Source organism: Oratosquilla oratoria, chromosome 41, assembly GCF_046742065.1.
Source record: "Oratosquilla oratoria isolate Oo_2021 chromosome 41, ASM4674206v1, whole genome shotgun sequence".
NCBI classification, from domain to species: domain Eukaryota; kingdom Metazoa; phylum Arthropoda; class Malacostraca; order Stomatopoda; family Squillidae; genus Oratosquilla; species Oratosquilla oratoria.
This window is the reverse complement of record NC_134817.1, coordinates 37,817,706-37,836,286: the sequence shown is the minus strand read 5'-3', so window position 1 is coordinate 37,836,286 and position 18,581 is coordinate 37,817,706. Positions and strand designations below refer to the sequence as shown.

Below are 18,581 nucleotides of genomic sequence, written 5' to 3'. Positions count from 1 at the left end.
CTTCGGGTGCACAAATAACCGCACTCAGACCAGAACGAAGAGGAAAACTTGTCAATTACCCTGTTCATTCATCTTTTATGTTGCCCCTGCCTACAAAAATTCCTGCGGACGCCCCCCCCCCCCTGTTCATGAGTTCGGTAACTAGACGAGACTGTTTCGCACTGATTAGTTAAAGGAATTTATAATAAAAACTATTTGGGTATAGAAATTTATGAATTAGGTTAATGTAGAAATGTACATGACAATTATTATGCGCTAAGTTAAATACAGAAGCTGCAACAGAAGAATAATATTGAGTTGAATTTCAGGAAAAGGAATCAGGATACAAAATCTCATCAGTCAAGGAAGAAGACGGAGGAGACTGGAGGAATAGTGAACGGAAAGGGTGAGAGAGAAAAAAAAAGACCATAATTTCATTGGGTAGTTAGCAGACAAGTTTGCAAGGAAAGGTATTGCTCAGAGTTGAACGAAAAAGAAACGGGAGAGAAAAGTAATATGGAAAATCAAGGGGAAAAAATGAGAATGAGGAGCTCACGGCAGTCATAAGATACACACAGAGCTACTGAACGCCACAGCATCACATGTTTTATGAATGTTCTTATCATAATACCTTTGAAGGAAAACAAGGTGTCTGTATGTGGAGAAATGCGTGGACTCATCAATATCTTTTTTTTTATCTTTTGCATGTGGGCTCACATTAGCAATAGTTCCTAGGTGATTAATTAGGGAAATTGATAGGTTGTTACTAAAAAATCTGCAGATTGAAACAGACTGGCTTCGTGAGGGTTTGACAGACGCAGGAAATGTCTTTGTACATGTTATTCGTATCCCTGCTCCCTCCCTCCCTCACGTCTATTGAGACTATGTAACTTCGAAGTAAATTATCTTCCTACTGACATCTATGAGCTTCTTATGGAAAAGTACCAGAAATTCAGTATTTTCCCGAAAGTCGAATCAAATGTACTTGTCGCACCCAAGGGTACCAAACCTAGTACGTGGATACTAGGTTTGGCAACCCTGTCCGCAGCAGACCACTTGCACTTGTACGTCACATTTGCTTTGTACGGCTGGCATCCAAGGAGTGGCAACAATCAGATGGTTGAGAGATTGTGCAATCAACTTTATGAAGTGAATGGAAATTGAAATATTATTTCCTAGATCTAAGCCCATGAGTGCGATCTTGATGAGTTAAGTACGTAAGCATAATTTTGAAATTCATGAAGAGTTCTTTCGTGAGGAAAGAAAAATGGCTGCCATACGTCTGGCATGTTTTTAAAAGTCATTTGAGTACCAATATTCATAGTTTACAAAACTTGACAAAAAACTGAACGCATAAATAAAAACATTGAAATATTGTATATTATGTATATAAATACTAGCAGATTAGTGTGCAGGATTAAAATGTGTATATTATCGTCATATTCAGGATCTAAATTACTTGTATTTCTTAGACTTGATATTTGTTTACATTTGTGTGTATGCTGGCGTCCTAATTTTTGATGTAAGTGTTGTACTGTCAAAATTAATTATAGAACTTTGTAGATATTATACAATCCACTAATGGTTAATTCTCATGGAGAACATAAATATTGATAATATGGGATAGAAAGCTTATGGTTGAAGAATTACGATGTAGGTGTAGGGGGAGTTGGTACAAGTTGTCGTCAGAGTTAAAAAATATTTATATATATTTCGCTCAGCTATGTTATTGAAATGAGTTTAGAAAACATGCTTGTTACCTTAGCAACATTAATGTATAATGGTATAAAATACAACAAGTTACTCGTATATTGGAATCATATAGATAATAGTGCTATTGAGTATTGTTACTTGTATTTAGTATTTATTATTTATATATTTATCCTTGACTAAAATATTTTGGAAATCCAGAAATGATTCATATTCATAGTAGCTATTGAATATTGAAATACGGAATAAAAACTGGATGGTGGATAAGTTACTTTATTTGTAAATTAAGATTTTCCCATTTCTTAGAGCTGTCTTAATTGCGTTTGAAAAAATGACTTGTGGTGAACTGAAGTTGGTTTTACTTGATTATTTTATTTCTGGGATGCTCTAGGATTACTGGCAATCAATTCTGAGGGTCCCAAAAGCAAAAGAGTCTAGTGTTTGAGGTGAACAGTTCTGATATTTTTTTTTTTTGTGTGAAAACAAATCAAATGAAATAACTTGATGGTATGAATACACAAAATTCAAATATATATACCAAGGGCTCTTTCCCCCCTTACCATGGAGGTAGCCAAAGTCAAAAGGCATAATTCCACTCCCACCCATGTCATCCCCACCCATTCCACTCCCATGCACCACCCCTCCTGCCCCCTCCCTCCCTCTCATCTTGGCTCCTCATGGATGACAGCATCCCTGTATCTCACTCATTGCCCAGGGTGAGAAGCAATACAGAAAAACACAGCACATCCAGAGCAAGGCTGCATCATTTAATTGGTAACCCCCCCTCTCTGTCCCCTCATGCAGAAACATTGAAGAAAGGGAGAAATCCCCTCGGGCTGCATCAAAATATTATTCACTCAAAACCATTCCCTTCCATTCATCACAGTAACATCCATACACAGCCATTCTCCACTCGCCCCAAACTTGTGCCTTTTCCCTTCCTTCTGTGATGGTGTATGATTCATTAGTAACTGGGTTGTTGATTTAATTATAGAGCCAATACATTACTTGTGGACATCTAATTGATGACTCATGTTGCCATAGTTATTGATTACTTTAAAAATGTATTTTCATATAAGTACTGGTTATATAATTTATATCTACATTGTTGCTTTTCTAATAAAATGTAAATAAATGTATCAAGGGATCTTCACCTTATGAAAGGGGTGGTTAGGTCAAGGTGTGCACCCACCCTATACTCATCAGAATTTATTTTTTCCTCCCATTTTAGTATCCCATATGGGTAGGGTATGTACTGTGTAAGTGAATATGTTAAGAATATCTGTAACAACCCTAGGGACCAGTGTCATACAGCATTCTTTTATGATTGATGATCAGTGTCTGCTTGAAGAAGAGTGCTAATCATTTTTAAACTCCACTATCTCTCTCTTTTTTTTTTCATTGCCCTCTTTGAATCTTCCTTTTACCACTTCTGTGACTTGATGTCTTCAGCACCATTTTGTCCCCAAGGACCAAAGTGCTATAGCCCCAAGGAATCAAGCCATAAACTAGATTGGTCCATATGTTATTCAGGGAGGAGATCATTAAGTAAATATAAGAAAGTGTAAGAAAACACACATTCTTCTTCTATGTGGTGACCAGTTCTTAAAATTGGCTCATATAGCTGCACCTCCAAAGGCACATTCATACATGATTATAAAAGGGATAAATAATATGGAGATATTGGAAATAAATTGTGAATACTATGAGAGTATACAGAATGATAGTTTGAGAAAGACAGGGCTACTGATAGAATTGGGATGAAAAATAGGATAGGCCAAATTATATTTACGTAATTGTAGTATACAGGAAAGGAGCAATGATCATTGGTTCCTGTCACCTATTCTCTAATTTTCTTTCATACCTAACCTCAAATTCATGTACAGTACTAACTTAATCTTATCCTTGATTTCCAATTATCATATTTAGATTTGAACTTGTGTATTGTTTGAGGCTGGGCTATATGACCTAAGCATCTGTATGGAAAAGTGTATTTCTTCACATCCTTTAGACATGTGGTCTTAATTTGCTCCTATGGCCTTTTAAAACCTTCCCATCTTTAATCAGATCTCTTTTGTCAATACAATCTATCCCTATTAGTGACCTAAATACTGTAATCATATCACCTCTTTCTCTTCAGTCTTTCAAAGTTGGTAGACCCAGTGCTTTTAGTCTTTCTTCATATGGTTTATCTGCCAGGCTGGGGACCAAGTTGGTTGCTGCCCATTGTATTCTCTTGATCTTGCTTTTATCCATCACTCTGTGTGGGGACCATACTGATGCATATTTCAGTCTTGGATGGATCAGGGTTTCAATGCGTTTTTTCATCATCTCTTCATCCTTATAATGAAACACCATTTTGATATTCTGTAGTAGCCCATATGTCTTTCACAACCCTGCTGGTACGTGTCAGGTGACAAGTCATCTTTTACCAACACTGCTGAATCTTTCTCCTCTTTTGCTTTTGTAATGGGTTCACTTCCCAAGGAATAGTTTAAGGATGGTCATGTGATTGTTTGGTCATGTAATGAGAATACATGGAATACATATATGCAAATGATTCATGGATCTGTGGTGTAAGGAGTGGAAGCATGATGAAGACCTAGGAAAAAGTGTAGAGGGCTCATGGTTAGGATGTTGAACAAGAAAAGAATTGCATGAGTGAGTGAATTGGAGGAAAATGTATTGCTTAAGGCAAAGACCAGTTCCATGAGTGGGGTGTGCAAGGGGTGAACTGCTAGTATTGCTGGGAAGAAATGTGGTAAATTTTTTCCTATGGTTATAGAAGTCCATATTTACTTCATGAAACTTAAGCAGTATATACCCATGTGGGATAGTAAAATGGGAGGAGGAAAAAAATAAATTCTAATGAGTGTAGGATCAGTGTAGGGTGGTTGCACACTTTGACCTGGCCACCCCCTTATAAGGTGAAGACCCTTTGGTGTGTTTGTTTACATTTTATGGTAGGAGGAAGTGATGAAGATGAATGAGATGAGAACAAAAGTTATGAATATTTTCTTTTCAATGCCCTGCTACCTTGACCTGCAGGGAATGGTGTATAGATGGGGAAAAAAGTTAGTGTAAGGTAATGATCATCCACATAAATATACGAAAATATATAAATATAGAATATATATGTATATATATATATATATATATATATATATGGTACAGATGAGAGTAAAAGGGAAGAGATAGGCAGTATGTTTGCGGAAGAAAGATGGTTGTGCTGGCTTTGAGTGAAACTAAAATGAAAGGGAAGGGCAAATGTGAGTTTGGGAGTGTAGCTGGGAGGTACTCAGGAGTGAAGAGGGGACGAGGGAGAGAAGGGGTGGCTATACTAGTAAGTGAAGAGATAAGTAAGTGTGTAGTGGAGTGAAAGGAGGTTTCATCAAGGTTGATGTGGATGAAGGTGAAGCTGGGAAGGGAGATGTGGGCTTTTGTAAGTGCATATGGGCCTGGTAGTGAGAAGAGCATAGAGGAAAGGGAGGCTTTTTGGGTAGATATAAATGAGTGCATAGAGGGATTAGGGGAAAATGTTAATGTAGTTGTATTGGGCGACCTTAATGCTAGGGTAGGAAACAAACCAATAGACGGAGTGATTGGGAAATATGGAGTTCCAGGTAAAAATTGTAGTGGAGAATTGATGGTGGAGATGTGTCTTGAAAGAGAGTTGATGATAGCAAATACAGTGTTTAGGAAGAAAGTCAAGCATAAGTACATGTGGGAGAGGGTGGTGGATGGAAGGGTGGCAGATAGAGCATTAATGGACTATATAGTGGTGACCAGGTGTATGGTAGGAAGAGTTAAGGATGTACATGTTCTAAGGGGAGAGAGTGGGATAATATCAGATCATTTTCTGGTGGAAGGTAAATTGAGAGTGGAGAAAGAGGAAAAGGGCAGAAGGTAGGGAGGTACTTAGAGTGAACTGCTGAGAAAGAAAAGGAGAATGAGTATAAGAAGAAGCTGAGAGAGGAGTGGGAGGGAGTGAAGGATAGAGTAGAAATAGGAGTGGAGGAGGAATGGGGGTGGTTCAAGGAGGGAGTCATAAGGTGTGCAAAGATGGTGTGTGGAACAAGGAGGGCGGGAGGAAATAGAAGGAAGGGTAGTGAGTGGTGGGATGAGGAAGCAAAGAAGGGTGTAGAAGAGAAGAAACAGGCATTCATAGATTGGCTACAAATTAGGACGAGGGAATCATGTGAGTGGTACAGACTAAAGAGAAGGGAAGTTAAGCATAAGATAAAGGAAGCAAAGAGGAGAGCAGATGTGAAATGGGGTAAGAGTATGACAGAAAATTTTGAAAGTAATAAAAAGATGTTTTGGAAAGAAATTAAAAGAGGAAGAGGAGGCAAATCAAGTAGAGAAGAAAAGGTAAAAGGTGTATATGGAGAGATGATAATGGAAGTAATAAAAAGAGGAAGGTGGGCAGAATATTTTAGGGAGTTGCTAAATGTGAAGGAGGATGGGGACGGAAAGGTAGTTGCAGTGGGAAGCAATAAGAAAATGATCGTGATGAGTGAGGAAAATTGAGGAGAAATAGGGAAGGATGAAGTGAAAGCAGCTGTTAAGATAATCAGAGCAGGTAAGGCACCTGGGTTGGATGGATACCATGCAGAATGTCTGAAGAAAGGTGCTACAGTGATGGTGGACTGGCTGGTGAGGTTATTTAATGTTTGCTGGAGAGAGGGTAGAGGACTGGAGGAGTGCCTGTATAGTTCTGCTTTACAAGGGAAAGTGGGACAAGTGTGAATGTAGTAGTTTCAGAGGGATCAGCTGGTTGAATGTAGTTGGGAAGGCTTATGGGAGGGTCTTGATTGAGAGGATTAGGAGAGGAACAGAGGGAGTAATTTGTGAGGAACTGTGGTTTTAGGACAGGTAGGGGATGTGTAGATCAGATTTTTGTGGTAAGACAGATATGTGAGAATGCTATAGGAAAAGGTAAGGATGATTGGTGGGCTTTTATGGATCTGGAAAAGGCTTATGACAGGGTAGACAGGAAGGCACTGTGGGAGGTATTGCAGATATATGGGATAGGAGGAAAGCTGTTAAGAGCAGTCAAGAGTTTGAGAGTAGTAGAGCTTGTGTTAGGATTAGAAATGGAGAGAGTGAATGGTTTGAGGTAAAGGTGGGACTTCATCAGGGATGTGTTATGTTGCCCTGGCAGTTCAATCTATACATAGACGGGGTGGTGCGAGAGGTGAATGCAAGGTCAGGGGTTGGAGGTGATTAAAGAAAATGGAGAAGAGTGGGAGGTGAGCCAGTTGTTGTTTGCTGACACTGCACTTGTAGCAGGATCAGAGGAGGCATTGAGGAAGTTAGTGACAGAGTTTGAGAAGGTGTGTGAAAGAAGGAAGCTGAAGATAAATGTGGGCAAAAGTAAGGTGATGAGATGTACAAGGGGAGAGAGTGACAGCAGGCTGGAAGTGAGCATTAAGGGTGAGAGACTGGAGGAAGTGGATAGTTTTAGATACTTGGGTGCGAATGTGGCAGGAAAGGGAGGAGTGGGGGTGGAGGTAGAATGTAGATTGAGAGAAGCGAGTAAGTGCCTTGGTGGATTAAAAAGTGTAATGAGAAATAGACATCTGGGAATGAATGCAAAGAGGAGGTTATATGAAGGAGTGATTGTGCCGACAGCACTTTACGGGGCAGAAACATGGAACATAAGAGAGGAAGAGAGAAGGAGTTTGAATGTGTTTGAGATGAAATGTCTGAGAAGTATGATAGGGGTTACTAGACTAGATAGAGTGAGAAATGAGGAGGTGAGGAGGAGGATAGGGGTGGAAAGGGAGCTGGGAGATAGGGTTGATGAAAGAGTATTAGGATGGTTTGGACACATGGAAAGAATGAGTGAAGAAAGATTAGTAAAAGAAGTGTGGAAGGAGTGAATATGAGGGGTCATCCTAGGATGAGATGGATGGATGGGGTGAAAGGGGCATTACAAAAGAGAGGAATGTCTGTTGAAGAAGGACAGGAGATGACAGAAGATAGATGTGAATGGAGAAGGGTTGTATATGGATGTTGCTGTGATGCATGAGGGGAAGTGGGTGGGGATGGGGGGTGAGGAAGTATGTATGAGAAAAAATTTGATGCAGCCCGAAGGGATTTCTCCCCGTCTTCTCCTTTTCTGCATGAGGGGATAGAGAGGGGGGGGTTGCCGAATTTATGAAGCGGCCTTGCTGTGGATGTGCTGTGTCTTGCGACACTGCTTCTGTCCCAGGGCAGTGGACAGGATGCAGGGATGACCTGTCATCCAGTATGTGCCAAGATAAGAGGGAGGGAGGAGGGTGGAGGGGAGTGGAATATGTAGGGAATGGAATCGGTGGGAGTGGTTTCTATGCCTTTTTCTTTTTGGCTACCCCCCTGTGTGAGGGAAAAAAAAACGTTGGTATATATATATATATTATATATATATATATATATATATATATATATATATATATATATATAAACATATATATATAAGTATATATATATATATATATATATATATATCATTAAAAGTGATGGCTAGTTGTGCATTAATAATTTTCTTAAAGGTATTTTCCATATACCTTATTAAGGATTTGTTTTCCTTAGGAAGGAAATTTATGACTTGGCTGTATGTAGTCATATTAGCTAGATCGCGATTTCGGGTTCAAGACCCTTCTTCAGTAGCTATAGGGATAAGAATTAATCCGAAGATTCTAGTAAAGATCTAAGTTTTATACTAGAGTTCCTATACTTGCTAATGAAGCTGAAAAACTCTGCCACCTATTACAAGAGACATCTGAACTCACTTTCACTATGGAAGATAGCATTGATGGAGCTTTACCCTTCCTCGACCTCTTAGTGAAACAAAATGAAAATTCTTTTAATACAACAGTGTACACAAAACCCACTAACCCTGGACACTGCCTTAATGGATCCAGTGAGTGCCCTCAAAGATATAAGGACTCTACCATCAGTGCCTATATTCGAAGAGCACTAACTCACTGCAGCACATGGACACAAGTGCATGATGAAATCGAACGTTCCACTCAAGTTCTGATCAATAACGGCTTCAGTGAAAAAGAGATAAATTTTCAAACAAAGAAAATAATGGACGGCTGGCATAACAACAACAATGATAAACAAAATAAAGAGAAAATCAACATATATTATAAATCCACTTTTTCGTCAGCTTATAAAGAAGATGAACGCATTATGAAACAAATTATAAAAAGAAACATTAAACCAGTCAATCCGGAAAAAATACTAAATCTAGTGATTTATTATAAAACTAAGAAAACTAGCCACCTCCTTATTAGAAACAGCCCCCTACAAGAGAGAAAGGAACTTCAGAAATCACATGTCATCTATAGGTTCACATGTACACGAGGGAACTGTGAAGCCCTCCCATCCACCTATATTGGCATGACGACAATGAGGTTATCCCGTCGCCTCTCATATCACCTGACATCTGGAGCCCCTAAAAATCACTTAAGAGAAGCCCACGGCATAACACTAGCAAGAGAGACACTAGAGAAAAACACCGAGATTTTGGATTTATGTACTGACGATAGACGCCTCCCAATTTTAGAAGCATTGTATATTAAAGAGTTGAGCCCAAACCTAAATGTACAAGCAGAAGACCTTAGAGCCCTTCCAAGCATGAGACAAACCGTTACAAATACAAACATGAGACATAACACCACAAACGCCAATACGAGACAAAACGCCACTCGTCCAACTACGAGACAAAACGCCACATTCCGCCACAAGACAAACCCGGAGGCTCCCTAGCGCACGTGACATTTCGTCCCTGCCCGTAATACCAGGTGACCTCCCCCAGTGATTAGCAAGTATAGGAACTCTAGTATAAAACTTAGATCTTTACTAGAATCTTCGGATTAATTCTTATCCCTATAGCTACTGAAGAAGGGTCTTGAACCCGAAATCGCGATCTAGCTAATATGACTACATACAGCCAAGTCATAAATTTCCTTCCTAAGGAAAACAAATCCTTAATAAGGTATATGGAAAATACCTTTAAGAAAATTATTAATGCACAACTAGCCATCACTTTTAATGAAACATGCATTAGAGAAAAACTCCTGCCCAAATGCACTGACAATATATATATATATATATGTTTGTGCTAGTTATTTTGAGTTATTATCAAGATGTAATTTTTTTTCTTTGCACTTTACAGGGTGTCCTGAAAATTCTTTAAGATGGATGGAGCTCCGCCGCTAAATCTGTCTACCTCAGTGAAGGTAGAAGACATGGCAGATAAGGAGGAAGTGAGCGAAGTTACCTTTACTGTTGAAGGTATAGTTGTAGAGGAGGCCCAAGATAATAATGCAGAAGAGAATGATAGTGAAAATGATGATGGCAAAAAGAATGGAAACAAGGAAGAGGATCGACAAGAGAATGCCAACCCTAACCAAGAATTGCACTTAGCAGTACACAAAGAGAAAGGTTATGTCTGTTCAGTCTGTGGGGCTATTTTCACCAGGGCTAGTCTGCTTCGGGCTCATGAACGGTCTCATTTTGAAGAACAGGTAAGAATATTATTTGGTAATGTTTTTAGTAGAGATAAGTTTTCACTACCATTTAGTGATAAAATTTCATTACTTTTAGAATCTTTTCATACTGTGTTGTAGTATGAGAATATACAGTGTATATACTCGAGAGTAAGTAGTGTAATTGGGAGTGTTCTGGTCTCACATTTGCTTAGTTGTGGGCTTGAATCCTGCTTTCCTTTCTGATTCCCAGCAGTAACTACTACCTTCCCCTACTATCCAAGCACATAGGGCAAAGGTGACACATTCAGCCATAGTTGTGCACCTCCTTTGGGCTCCTCATTTTCTATACTTGAGACATCTTATAAGAGAGTGGTGAAGTCAGTGCTTATACCTGTATCATACACAATTAAAAGTTGTTCATCTACCTTTCTCATCTCAGTACTTCACAGGTGAAGGGTTGCCCTGTCTCCTTTTATATTGCTTGGGTCAAAGGCAATGTAACAAGACACAGCTTCATAGCTGGGTCCAACAGCCAGAACCGGTCTACCTTACTGCTTCATCAGATAGCAACCCCCCTTCCTCATCCATGTAAAATAATTTATGAAGCAGAGAATAATATCCCTGTATTCATTTGTTTCCTTATAATTTATAACTCACTTGTATCCTCACTTCACTCCCACGTCCAACCCAAAATACTTAATACTTTCCACTTCCTCAGGTATCTTCCCTTTCAACATTATTTGTGATGCTGTTATCAATTTTCCTATTATTGTTTTCACTGGTTCTTAATATTCATTGGTTTGATTAGATTAGATGAATTTAATCAATTGGAATTAAATACTGGATTTTTTCTGTCACTTGATTAGTGTTTGCTTTATTTTGTACATTTACTCAGTTTTGGTGTCAGTCACAACTAAATTCCTGCTCATCAGGCATTATACTTGGTGTATTGAATTTCTTGAACACAGTGGCCTTTCCTACCTTTCTCACCAGACACAGGTTAGGTAAAGCCTGTCAGTGTCTGGTTACTATGAATCTTCTCCATAGGTCTTAATCCTTAAAGTCCTCATCTCTGTTGATTTCTTGTAAATTTCACCCTCTCCTTTCATCCATTCCTTGTGTCCATTTTTTCCTAGGGCATCCTAAAGGTATCCCAGTGGGAGGAATCCAGTTCAAGAATTTCTATCTATATCTTGTGTCTTTCATTCTTTTGACATGTCCATACCATCTCAATTTGTTCCTTTCAGTAATTTTCAGCACAGATGTTATATTCAATCTCTCTCAGTTTTGGAGTCGGTCACAACTGAATTCCTGCTCAGGCAGTATTTAGTATACTGAATTTCTTCAGCATGGTGGCCTGTTTTATCAGTTTTGTTTAGGTTCCTAGATGTATTCAGTTCTGGTCTTAGGCTGATGAGGTTAACTAGGTATTATTACTTAGTTTGTCTAATTTTTACACGTGTTTCTTTACCTGTGTCTCAAGAATTCCACATTGTACTAAGAATAATTGAAGATACCCATTGTACAATTATGAGGAAGAAAGTACAGTGGAACCTCAGTTCTCAAAAGTCACACAAGTCATTCAAATTGGTTCTCAACCAAAGAATTTTTTGCTCTGGTAGTCAACAAAAATGTCAGTTCTCAACCAACCCTACGAGTAATGGAGATGAGGGGTGAAATTCAAAGTTTTGAGGAAAAATATCACCCTGATAAACCTGTATCCAGCAGATCAGTAGACTTGCTCTGGTTCTCAACCAGATTGGTTCTGGAATAGTTTTCTAGAACATATTGTGGTTGAGAACTGGGGTTTTACTGTATCTAAAATGACTAGATTCCGGGTTAGGGGTTGGGGTTGGTCCTGTAGTGGATCATTGATGTTGAATTCACAGCTATGGGATAGAATGCAATGGTCATGGAAAACTTTTTGGAGGTACTGTATCCCCAATGATAACTGTATTCTGCTGTAATTTTGGCATGGTTTTGTTGATGTTGGAGCTTGTAGTTAAGTCATCTAATGACATCTAGACAAATTAAGAATTTTTTTATTTTTCTTATTTTTAAAGGAAAATTACCTCTCCTATATTAATAAAATAGAAATTACTCATTATGTTAAAACTGTTAGGTATTGACCTGGAAGTTTAGTAATCATATTTCAGCATGTTCTCCACATTCTTGTAAAAGTAGGAGAATTTGTAGTGCTTTTTTTTCCTGCTATTCAAAGGCTCATGGCTCAAAAATTGTGGGAAATAATTTTTTTACATACGTGTCCTTTATCTCATTTTCTGATGTCTGTGCCTGTGAGACCAGATGAATTCTATCCCTGTGACTTATAGGAAAGTTGTATTTTTTGTGTCTTGTGTAAGTGGATTTAAATTTCCCAAATGTTGTTGATTAAACCTTTTTTCATGTTAACACCTTTTATAGGTTGTATACTAAATAATGACAGACAAGTTTATTCAGATAAGTATTAGAATCAGGACAAAATGGAGCAATGGCTTCAGTTGAATTAATTTTTTGAGTATTAATCAGTGTAAAATATGCAAATAAAGAATCTTCACCATAGTGAAGAGATTTGGGGGCAACATTGAATCATTCAATCAATCAGCCATCCTGAGTCCACTGTTGAACAATGGCCTTTTTCATAGCATTCCATGACTCATGCAACTGTGCCAACTTTGAATCATTACTCCCATTTAATTCCTCCACTACATTGGCATGCTTTGTAGACCCAAATATTAAATGATATTATTCATCTGGAAGACTGAATTGTGTGTGGGGCTGTGGGTCTCGATTTATGAGATTGTCATTAGTCCAGTGTGTCCTTTATATTTGTTAAAAGCATTAACCAGAAGAAGGAATTATTATGTTGAATTTACTTGTCATGTATAGATAGCTGTCCATTTTCAAAACCTGTGAACTTCAGAAATTTAGAAAAATAGTAAAGTATCAGCAATACTTCTGACATTTTTAGGAAATAGTACATATACCAAATGGTCTTCTTCTTATAGGGTGATAGGTGAATCAAAGCATATCCCACACTCCAACACACTCACCCATCCCACACCTCTCAAAACCTGTCATCACCCCTTGCATTTTAACAACTTGTTGATGAAGGGTCATCCCTGTTCCACCAGGGTCAGATGCAATGCAGTGAGGCACAGAATCTTCATATCAGGGTCCAACAGTTGGAGCTGATTTACTCCCAGCACCTTATGATATTTTGATGCAGCTTGAAGGCATTTCTCCCTGTCTTCTCTTTTTTTTGCATGAGAGGACAGAGAGGGGGGGGTTGCTGATTAAATGAAGCAGCCTTGCTATGGATGTACTTTGTCTTGCTGCATTGCTTCTGACCCAGGGCAGTGGGTGAGATGCAGGGATGACCTGTCATTCAGGAGGAGTCATTAAAAGAGGGAGGGAGGGATGGGTGGTGAATGTGAGTGGAGTGGGTGGGGATGAAAAGGGTGGGAGTAGAATTATGCCTTTTGACTTTGGCTACCTCCCTTGTAAGGGGGAGGAAGCCCTTGTTATATGTATGTACCTCATTATATTTTGACCCCATCCACATCCACTCCAAAAATTTACAGGGTAGGCAAGAAGAACATCACTTCAAGCCACATCATTCCTTCATCCTTTCACAATCTCTCTCGCTTTCCCTTACCTGACAGGCATTTGTTAATGCATATAATGACCATTTTACATCATACATCAACTTCATTCTCGGTCTTCTAAAGGAGCCCTAACATCAGTACTTTGTCATTGTGGTTACATTTCTAAAACCCACCACTTCTCTTTATGCCCCAGTAGGAGGTTGTTCTAAGGCACTCAACATTCTTGGCTGGCTAGGAATTTTGTAAAGCATTTTTTATTAATTTTATTTTGTTTAATTTTATTTATCTATATATATTTTATGTGCATTTCAGTTTCCATGATCTTTTTGGATAAGATATGTGAGAAACTTTGATTATATTTATTGCCACCATTACTATTCTGTCAGGTGTAATTTTCTTATATTTTGAAAATATGCATTACCCGGAAACATAGCTTTAACCAAAATCGGGTCAAGAATTTAATGCTATTTTTGTTGGTTCAAAAGAAATACCATTAGTTTAATGTATAATTCTAATAGTATTTCTATTCTTTTTGTGAGAATACTTTTAAACTTACTAAGTAATAATTATTTTTCTTTGTATACCTTTGGCAGATGTATGATTGTGATCGGTGTGAAGAGTCCTTCTCACGGTTAAACCAGCTTGTGAATCATCGCAAAGATCACCATCGTCAGAGTTTTAGCTGCAAGGAGTGTGATGCTAAATTTTCCAGTTGTAATGCTTTCAAGATGCATGTTCGTCGTCATAAAGGAGACAAACCATTCAAATGTAACAGTTGTGTTGCTTCGTTCTTACAGCTTAGTCATCTTCATATTCATCATCGTACCCACACGGGAGAGAAACCTTTTAAATGTAAAGTTTGCGGTGATTCTTTTAAGCAGGTCTCACATTTAACGACACACATGAGGACTCACACAAAGGATAAGCCTTATGTGTGTAACACTTGTAATGCTGCATTTTCACAAACAAGTAGTTTGAAGAGGCATAAACGTATCCACTCAGGAGAAAAGCCATTTGGATGTGGCACATGTGGAGCACAATTCGCAGAGAAACGAAACTTGACACGACATATGATGACACACAGTGGGCAGAAGCCATTTAGATGTGATGAATGCACTGGATCATTTTCACAACTTATTGATCTGAAGAGACACAAATTGACCCATACAGGTATTAAACCCTTTCAATGTAATGAATGTAATGCAACCTTTAGTCGAAAAAATAATCTGAAGTGGCACAAACTGGCACATCAGGGTGACACTCCATACAAGTGTGACATGTGTGATGCAGCCTTTTCTCAAGAAAAGGAACTAAAACTACACAAGAGGAACCATAACCCCACCAAACCTTTTAAATGTGATCTTTGCTCTGCATCTTTCCTGCAGTATAGCTCTCTCAAAAGACATAGTCAGTGTCACACTGGTGACAAGCCATATGTCTGTGCAAAGTGCAATCACATGTTCATGGATAAAAGTGCTCTGCAGAGACATATGTCCAGGCACACAGGTTCGAAACCTTACTGCTGTGATGTGTGTGATGTCTCTTTTGTTGAGTTCAGGAGTCTCAGGAGGCACAAAGTTGCAATGCACAAGGAAGAAATTGGTACGGATGATGAGAACTCAAAGAAAGTAACACCACCCAAAAAACGACAGCAGCTTCCAGTGGAGGGCACACTTGAACAAGTTTATGATCCAAACTTTCTGCAGCAACAGCAGCAGCATATTCCCCATCAGACTGAGCACCAGGAAACAACTGGCCTTATCTCACAGCAGCAACACCAGGGAGCTCAAACACAACCTGGTCATCCTCAGCCACACCATGCTCAGACTCAGGACCTGCAGCCTCAGTCAAATCAGCAAGCACAGCATCATTTGCAACCGCATCCTTTACAGGAGCAGCCACAACACCAACAGCAGCTTCAGCATCAACAACCTCAACAACAACAGCAACAGCAGCCATATATGAGTGAGATTGTGACTGTGCCATCACAAGGCAATACACAATTCCCCACAATTATGTTAACCCCCAAACAAGCAAAGCCAGCTACCAACTGCCTGAATCATCAAGCTCATGTATGGATGTATATTGAAGGAAGAGAGAATCGCTGGCAGTCGTGGTGCTTCTGTGATAATCCAACACTCCCTGATTCTGGTGTTCCAAACCCTGGCACAGATCCTCCCGCACAAGTGTTGGAGGCAGTTCCTGTCACAGCTGCTTCCACAGCTCCTGTAACTGCAGCTTGTCCAACCCTGGAAGGGGTGGTAGCCATCAGTGCAGAACCCCAAAATCAGACACAAGAACTGCAGCAGGTTCATCCACAGCAAAATCTTGGGTATCAAACTATGCAGCCAGTGGAGTACCAATCATACACATATGAAGAAGCACCTCCTCCTGCTCCACCCCCTCCTGCTCCTCCTCCTGCTCCACCGCATTCCTATGAAGACCCAAGCCAACAAGCAGAAACAGCTTTACCACTTGGTCAACACCCATATGATCCACAACATCAGTATCAGCAGTTGACCACAGCTCAGCCAATACAGCAGCAACATCATCAGCATCACCAACAACAGCAGCAGGAGGGTCTTGAAGAACAGAAGCAACATCAGCAACACCTTCAGCAGCAACAGGAACCACCTGAAACAGCCCCCTGCCAGCAGCACCTTGATGTGAAGCTTGAACATCATCAACAGCAGCATGAAACGACTGCCTGCCAACGCCTTGATGTGAAGCTTGAACACCAGCAGCAACAATCTGAAGAAGTTTATCAAATGAGCAGCCAGGGAGACCCTGGTGAGGGTCAGCCAGCCTTGCAATATAGCCTTACAGTTAACAATCCTGCAGCTGGTAACATTCAGATTCAGACTCAAGCTTTCTCAGGGTCTGAAAATGCCGCAGAAGCTACTGCCACCACCGAACCACCTTTGAAGAAGAGGCGACTCTATAAACAGCCAACTGTTGTCAGTGAGCACAAAACATCTAAAAATGTAAAGTGTGATTTCTGCCCCAAAGTGTTTTCTCGAAGTAATCACCTGGAAATCCACCGTAGAACTCATACAGGTGAGAAACCCTATGAGTGTGGTTTATGTAAACATACATTCTCACACAAGAACAGTCTTACCATTCACATGCGTGGTCATACTGGTGAACGGCCTTTTGCTTGTGATCTATGCACTGCATCTTTTACACAAAAAAGCAATCTACGTGTTCATATGCGAACACACACGGGGGAAAAACCATTCCAGTGTGACATGTGTGATGCTAGTTTCTCACAGGGTTGCCACCTAAAGGCCCATCGACGTATCCATAGCAATGATAGGCCATACAAGTGTGATATGTGTGAACAAGCCTTTACCCAGCGCAGCAGTATGAAGCGTCATCAGCTTACACACACTGGAGAAAAACCTTTTCCTTGTTCTCTGTGCATGGCAACCTTTTCTCAGCGAGATGATGTTAGACGACACATGCGGATACATACAGGAGAAAAACCATATACTTGCACTATAGATGGGTGTAACAATACCTTTGGTGACAAAACTTCACTAATCAGGCATTCAAAAGTCCACAGCAACTCCCCTACCTTGCCTATCAAACGCAGAAAGAAGAAAGTGAAGAGAAGCAAGAGTGATACTTCAGACAAAAGTGTAAGCATTAGTGGTGGTAGTCTAGCGGAGAAAAAGGGTAGAAAATTACGGGGACCAATTGAACCTGTCCGTGTCAGCAAACGCATCAAAGAAGCTGCTGAGCGCAAAAAGGACAAAAAGCAGGATGATGATTTTATTGTTGGAGACTTTTCTGATGAAGATGAACTTGAGCTTATAGCCCCAAGCATACAAAATGCCAAGAAGACACCAGTGAAAAAGGATGGTAAAGAGGATGCAGCACTTAAAGAAAAGAAGTTGAAAGGTGAAGCAATGGAATCGTGGTGTTTCTGTGAAGTACCACATGGTCCTGATGAGCCACATACTGGTGTAGCACCAGATCAACCTACCAAATCTCTTGCACAAAAGCAACATCAATTACAGCAACAGCAACAGATGCGGCAGCAACAACAACAGCAGCAGCAGCAGCAACACCAACAGCAAGATCAGCATCATCATCAACACCCCCAGAGTCAACATCAACCCCAACTTCGAACTTCACAGCAGCAACATATTCAGCACCATCTTCGTCAGGAACCTCTTCAGCAAGATGCACAGCACCAACACAGTAGTAATGAGCACATTGTTTACACTGAAGATATGATCTTGCCTACAACCAGTGGGTCTTCTACATACTCCAACAGCAACACAGGTTCAATAACACAACTGACACAAGATCCTGGAATACAGCAAGCATCAGGAGTGTTGAGTGTACCTGAGGTACTTGCTAGTCATCATATTCCCATAGCACCAACTGCAGGTATTACAATAATGCGAGCACCTCCTTCTTCCCTGGCTAGCCTCTCCCTGAATGCCCACCATGGTTCACACCAGACCCAGATTACAACCACAGCTGAAGATGCTGCAGGTATCTTACAGGGACGGGACACTGTAGGACAACAACAAGATCAGGAACGACTGAATCAAGGACAGCAGGTGCTAGGCACAGGGCAGGTTTGGCGTACAGGTCCCATACTAACAAGTGATGGGCCAGAAGGTGTAGCTGCAGGGCATTTGATGAGTACAGAAGGTGCTATCTTTATTGAGACAACTGATATGATTGATGGCAGTGCAGTGGTCATCAATCCAGGGCAGATTATCAGTTATGACCAAATCACAATTAATGCAGAAGGTCAGGTAAGTACTGTTTGAGCTTTTTG

General features: G+C 40.0%; 1 protein-coding gene across 2 annotated transcripts in view; it reads left to right on the top strand.

Moving 5' to 3' along the window:
• Window positions 1-1,073: 1,073 nt before the first annotated feature.
• LOC143021233 (uncharacterized) overlaps window positions 1,074-18,581 on the top strand; it is a 42,286-nt gene continuing 24,778 nt past the window's right edge. The window contains exons 1-3 of one of the 2 annotated variants that reach the window (XM_076178605.1): window positions 1,074-1,192; window positions 9,860-10,211; window positions 14,377-18,558. In XM_076178605.1, the coding sequence (XP_076034720.1) occupies window positions 9,882-10,211; window positions 14,377-18,558 (4,512 nt within the window). In that variant the 5' untranslated portion in view covers window positions 1,074-1,192; window positions 9,860-9,881. Of the gene's footprint in view, window positions 1,193-1,212; window positions 1,502-9,859; window positions 10,212-14,376; window positions 18,559-18,581 lie in introns of those variants that run through there. The other variant, XM_076178606.1, reaches the window with a different exon arrangement.